The 6,102-nt window shown below is 44.0% G+C and overlaps 1 protein-coding gene across 1 annotated transcript in view; it reads left to right on the forward strand.

Annotated features, from left to right (window-relative positions):
* LOC115459023 (acyl-CoA synthetase family member 3, mitochondrial-like) overlaps positions 1-5,413 on the forward strand; it is a gene marked incomplete at its 3' end in the record, with an annotated part of 129,765 nt that extends 124,352 nt beyond the window's left edge. The window contains exon 6 of the mRNA XM_030188883.1: positions 5,281-5,413. Coding sequence (XP_030044743.1) covers positions 5,281-5,413 — 133 coding nt within the window. The remainder of the gene's footprint in view (positions 1-5,280) is intronic.
* Between the last annotated feature and the right edge of the window lie 689 nt (positions 5,414-6,102).

The following is a 6,102-nucleotide window of genomic DNA, read 5'->3' on the forward strand; positions in this document are numbered from 1 at the left end:
CATCTACCCCAACTTGACATTTCGTCTTTTAGATTGTAAGCTCTTCTGAGCAGGGACCGTCCTTATTCGTTAATTTGTACAGCGCTGTGTAACCCTAGTAGCGCTCTAGAAATGTTAAGTAGTAGTAGTATTTGATATACTACCTTTCCGTGGTTACAATCAAAGCGTTTTGCACTTTGCAGGTGCTTATTTTGTACCTGGGGCAGTGGCGGGTTAAATGAGTTGCCCAGAGTCACAAGGAGTTGCAACGGGAATTGACCCAGTTCCCCTGGTTCTCAGGCCACTGCACAGACCTTTAGGCTACTCTTCCCAAATTTTTATACAGTACTTTAAATTAGGTCTCGCCAGAGACTTCTACAGAGCCACTTCTGGAACAAGTAGGAAATCAGTGGGCAAAACTGAAATGAGGTATTTTAAGACCAACAAACCTTTTTGCAAGTAAGAGGAAAAGAAGGCTGCTTTGGTTCACAAAAGTAGTAGTTGAAAAGGGAAGGAAAAAGAGGTTAGCCTTTATAAATTACAAGAGATCACAGAAAGAGGAATAAAGGTACCAGTATCTGGAAAAGCTAAGAGAAGCTGATAAAGTAGTCAGGAAAGCATAGATGCTATGCTGTGTGCTTCTTATATTCCGCTAAGTTCAAAAGAGATTCTAAGCGGATTACAAACAATAAGTCCTTCAGGAGAATTTGCAATTGCATATCTAATACATTGGAACTAAAAAATAAAAATCTTTCTCATCAACTGCACATCTAAGATGGAAATGGGAGAAAAAATAGACAAAGGTGAAGAGGAAAGGGAAATGGGACTTGATATACTGCCTTTCTGAGGTTTTTGCAACTACATTCAAAGAGGTTTACATATATTCAGGTACTTATTTTGTACCAGGGGCAATGGAGGGTTAAGTGACTTGCCCAGATTCACAAGGAGCTGCAGTGGGAATCAAACTCAGTTCCCCAGGATCAAAGTCCACCGCACTAGCCACTAGGCCACTCCTCCACTCATACATAGAAGCTGATAATGATAAGGCAAAATTGCTTAACAAATATTTCTGTTCTGTGTTCACTGATGAAGGCAGGAGTAGCATAATTTTCTTATCTATATGTCTAGACTAGATTCTAAGCTCCATGGAGCAAGATCTGTATTTTATATGTATCTATACTGCACTTCATACATGTGGCAACGGTAGAGCAGAGCATCTCAACTCTATCTCACCTATCCAACATAAATCCCAGCACCCAGAAACACAGCATAACTAATGATCGTACTGGACAATTTATAATCTTCACTTCCTTCGACCCCATGACGCATGAACCACACCTACCTCATCTGACCACAATATAACTTTGTATCTGCTATCAACCGAATTGGCAAACGCCTCTACGGTACTATGTAAGCCACATTGAGCCTGCAAATAGGTGGGAAAATGTGGGGTACAATTGTAACAAATGAAGTAGGAGCACAGAAGACAAGCACAAATAAGAATAGAAACATAGAAAAATGTAGGCAGATAAAGACCATGTGGCCTATCCAGTCTGCCCATCCATGCCATCTACTCTCATTATCACTCCCTTACAGATCCTATGTACTTGTCCCATGCTCTCTTGAATTCAGATACTGTTTTCATCTCCTCCACCGGGACGCCGTTCCCTGAATTCCCCCACTGTTTCCATGAAGACATATTTCCTCAGGTTACTTGTGAGTCTGTCCCCTTTCACCTTCATCCTATGCCCCTTCATTTCAGAGAGTCGCCTCTTGTGCATTTATGCTCATAGGTATTTAAATGTCTTTCATATCTCCCCTCTTCCACCTTTCTTCCTGAGTATACATATTGAGCTCTTTGTCTGTCTCCACACGCTTTATGACAAAGACCACTGACCATTTTAGTAGCCATCCTCTGGACTGACTCCATGCTGTTTATATATATATTTTTTTACATTTGTACCCCGCGCTTTCCCACTCATGGCAGGCTCAATGCGGCTTACATGGGGCAAAGGAGGGTTAAGTGACTTGCCCAGAGTCACAAGGAGCTGCCTGTGCCTGAAGTGGGAATCGAACTCAGTTCCTGAGGACCAAAGTGCACCACCCTAACCACTAGGCCACTTTTGAAGGTGGAGTCTCCAGAATTGTATACAATATTCTAAATGAGGTTTCACCAGGGTCTTATACAGGGGCATCATCACCTCCTTTTTCCTACTGGCCATTCCTCTCCGTGTGCACCCAAGCATTCTTCTAGCTTTCGCCAACACCTTTTCTACCTGGGCAGACTTATACGGTCTGTGCCTGTGCCAGAGCCGGTGGTTGGGAGGTGGGGCTGGTGGTTGGGAGGCGGGGATAGTGCGGGGCAGACTTATACGGTCTGTGCCCTGAACAGCATAGGTACAAATCAAAGTAGGGTATACACAAAAAGCAGCAAATATGAGTTATCTTGTTGGGCAGACTGGATGGACCGTGCAGGTCTTTCTCTGCCATCATCTACTATGTTACTATGTATACGGTCTGTGCCCTGAAAAAGACAGGTACAAATTCAAGATAAGGTATACACATATGAGTTTATCTTGGGCAGACTAGATGGACCATGCAGGTCTTTTTCTGCCGTCATCTACTATGTTACTATGTTACCTGTTTGGCCACCTTAAGATTATCACATGCGATCACACCCAAGTCCCCCTCCTCTTTTGTGCTCAAAGGTTCTTCACCCCCTAAACTGTACTGTTCCCTCAGATCTTTGCAGCCCAAGTGTATGACCCTGAATTTTTTAACATTAAATCTAAGCTGCCAAATTCAAGACCATTCCTGTAGCTTCGCTAAGTCCTTCCTCATATTATCCACACCATCAGGGGTGTCTACCTTATTGCAGATTTTGGTATCATCGACAAAGAGGCAAGTGCCACTGGTAGTATCATTTTCCTCTGAACGTAGTTCAAATTCAAGTGGAGTCACGGTATCGACCCTGCAGTGTCTCGTGATCTGAGTCCAGTTGTCCTCTTTCAGCACAGCTTCTTCTTCCCCACTGCTGGAAATCTTTGATGCTTCACGAAGCATTCCATTGATGTATTTCTCATTTTCACAGATGCTTCTCAAACTTGCAATCCCCCGAACCATTTTCAGAGGACTGTGTTTGTGAGGAGCTACTTAAGATGGACAAAGCGATGGGGCCAGATGGTATATAGCTTAGGTTATGAAGGAGCTTAGACAAATTCTGGCGGTTCTGATGTCTGACCTTTTCAGTGCTTCTCTAGAGTTTGGAGTGGTCCTTGAGGTCCTGGAGAAGGGCGGATGTGATCCCTTTTCCACAAATGCAAAAGTAAAAAGGAGGTTGGGAACTACAGGCAAGTTAATCTGACCACTCTACTACTACTACTACTTAACATTTCTAGAGCGCTACTAGGGTTACGCAGCGCTGTACAAAATAAACAAAGAAGGACGGTCCCTGCTCAAAGGAGCTTACAATCTAAAGAACGAAATGTCAAGTTGGGGCAGTCTAGATTTCCTGGGTAGAGGTGTAGAGGTTAGGTGCCGAAGGCGACGTTGAAGAGGTGGGCTTTAAGCAGAGATTTGAAGATGGGCAGGGAGGGGGCCTGGCGTATGGCCTCGGGGAGTTTGTTCCACGCGTTGGGTAAGGCGAGACAGAAAGGGCGGAGCCTGGAGTTGGCGGTGGTGGAGAAGGGTACTCTGCTAAGTTAATTGATGGAAACGCTTCTAAAACAGAGAACAGTGAGGTTTCTGGAATCCAGTGGATTGAAGGACCCAAGGCAGGTCTTGTCAGACAAATCTGATTAATTCCTTTGTCTGGGTGACAGAGAGTTGGATTGAGGTGAGAGCACTAGATGTAGTGTGCTTAGATTTTAGCAAAGTCTTTGACACGGTTCCACATAGACAACTTATAAATAAACCGAGTGCCCTCGGTATGGGTCCTAAAGTGACTGACTGAATTAGGACCTGGTTCAGTGGAAGGAAACAGAGGGTAGTGGTGAAGGAGCTCACTCGGAGGAAAGAGGTATTACTAGTGGTGTGCCGCAAGTTTCAATCCTTGGGCCGCTTTTTAGCATTTTTGTAAGTGATATTGCCGGACTGTCTGGTAGGGTTTGCCTCTTTGCGGGTTATACCAAAATCTGCAATAAGGTAGACACCCCTGATGGTGTGGAAAACGTGAGGACGGACCTAGCGAAGCTTGAAGAATGGTCCAGAATTTGGCAGCTAAGATTTAATGCCAAAAATTACAGGGTCATGCATTTAGGCTGCAAAAACCAGAGGGAGCTGTACAATTTAAGAGGTGACATACTTTTGTACACAAAAGAGGGAGTGATTGTATATGATGATCTTAAGGTAGCCAGAGAGGTAGAAGTTTATAAAGTTATGAGTGGGGTGGAAAGGTTAAATAGGGAACAATTGTTTTAACCTTTTTGAGTCTGCAGATGTACCCTTAAGCTTTCCCTGTGGTATCATTTCTTTTCTGGAATTTGAATCAGAGAGTAAATCCCGTTCTTCTGTATGTTACACAAAAGTATGTAGCATGTCCTAGCACATATGTTTATGCTTATGTAGCTCCAGGCAGAGCTTACGTATGTGTGTAAAAAGCTTATCAAATTTGTCAAAATACAGACCGACCATTGTTAGGTTTTAGAGCCGGCAGGCTTCATAGGCCTCAGGACAGTTTTGACGCATTCTCAATAACGGAAACTGTTATGCTGTTAGTAGGAGAGGGAATTGCTCAGTAAGGCCTTTGTTCCTTGGTACAAGTACCATAGATGTAAGGTTAGATTCAGAATCAAAACTGTGATTATATGCTTGTGTCTGCAGAAACTGTTTCTCTTCAGCTTGCCATTCTAGCGCTGTAGATTATGTTCAGCACAGCCTAGTTATGTAAAGGGTGGGAAGTTTCCGGGATTGTAGTCATTGCAACAGCATGTTAATGATTCCAAAGATCACAGCAGAAGAAGAGGAAGCTTCTGTTGCTTTGCTGAGTGGTGATGGGAAATTCACAGTTTTATCTCAGCCCTGGCCAACTGGTTGCTGTTTGTGCCAAGTGGTACAGCTGGCAGATAGCATCCTCCACAGCTGCTGTCTCAAAGCTGTGGGCCCAATACCAAAATGCAACGGTATCGTACCTAGGCCTGATGCAGCCTGTGCTGCAGACGAGCAGCACAAACACCGTTGCGTTGAGCTGGGAACTGTCATTCCGCTGAGCGATAGGATGCCATTAAAGCGCCGGAAGCAGGTTGTTAGGGGACTAGTGAGGTGTGCAGGATCGCCTTAATTTGTTTTTATTTTTTGTTTTAGGTAACCCCTGGCTTTGAGAACAGAGAAGGGGAACTTCTAGTCAAGGGCCCAGCAGTATTCCGAGAATATTGGAACAAACCTCAGGAAACTAGAGAGACTTTTACCGCCGATGGCTGGTTCAGGACAGGTAAGAGTATAGGGTTCCTCCTCTTTCTCCTGGTCTGCGTGACATTTAAAATTATGCCGAAGCACTCAAAAAGCAAGGAGACTGACTTCTGTGCACTTCATTTCAGAATTTAGTTTACAGTTCCTTATCATTAGACCGTTGAGTATCTTGGTTGTGCTGTAAAACTGATCTGTTCATAGCCCTGCAGGACTGAGATTGCTATTCCAAGTCTGCAGACCGCCAAGTGAAACTTGCTTGAGCTTTGATTGTTAACGTTGAAATGGGCAATTCAAGTCCTGTGCTGCAATAACTGTACACTCCTGCTTAAATAAGACCACCTAAACAACCAGCAAATAAAAATAAAACATCATAACACACGTGCTATTAACATGTGCTTGGCGTGGACAGCTGGTTCAAGTAATATGGTCACTTTTAACTATCAGTGCAGACACAACTGGAGGTCTGTTTACTGCAGAAACGTTGAACCCAGCATTCAAAGGAAATTATGTGTGAATGTGTACATTTCTTATATATTTTTAAAACCGGGGGGGAGGGGGGGGGCAGTTCTGGAAGTGGGGGCCTCCTTTTAGGCGCCCGATGTGCGATGAAAGCCTATTCTTTCACACCACCTGGGCACCCAGATCCCATTATAGAAATATCATAATTCACCATCGGCGTCTACACGTTCGTGATTTCAGCTACACCAGGTTTAGACC

The sequence above is a fragment of the Microcaecilia unicolor genome, unplaced genomic scaffold, assembly GCF_901765095.1.
Source record: "Microcaecilia unicolor unplaced genomic scaffold, aMicUni1.1, whole genome shotgun sequence".
NCBI classification, from domain to species: domain Eukaryota; kingdom Metazoa; phylum Chordata; class Amphibia; order Gymnophiona; family Siphonopidae; genus Microcaecilia; species Microcaecilia unicolor.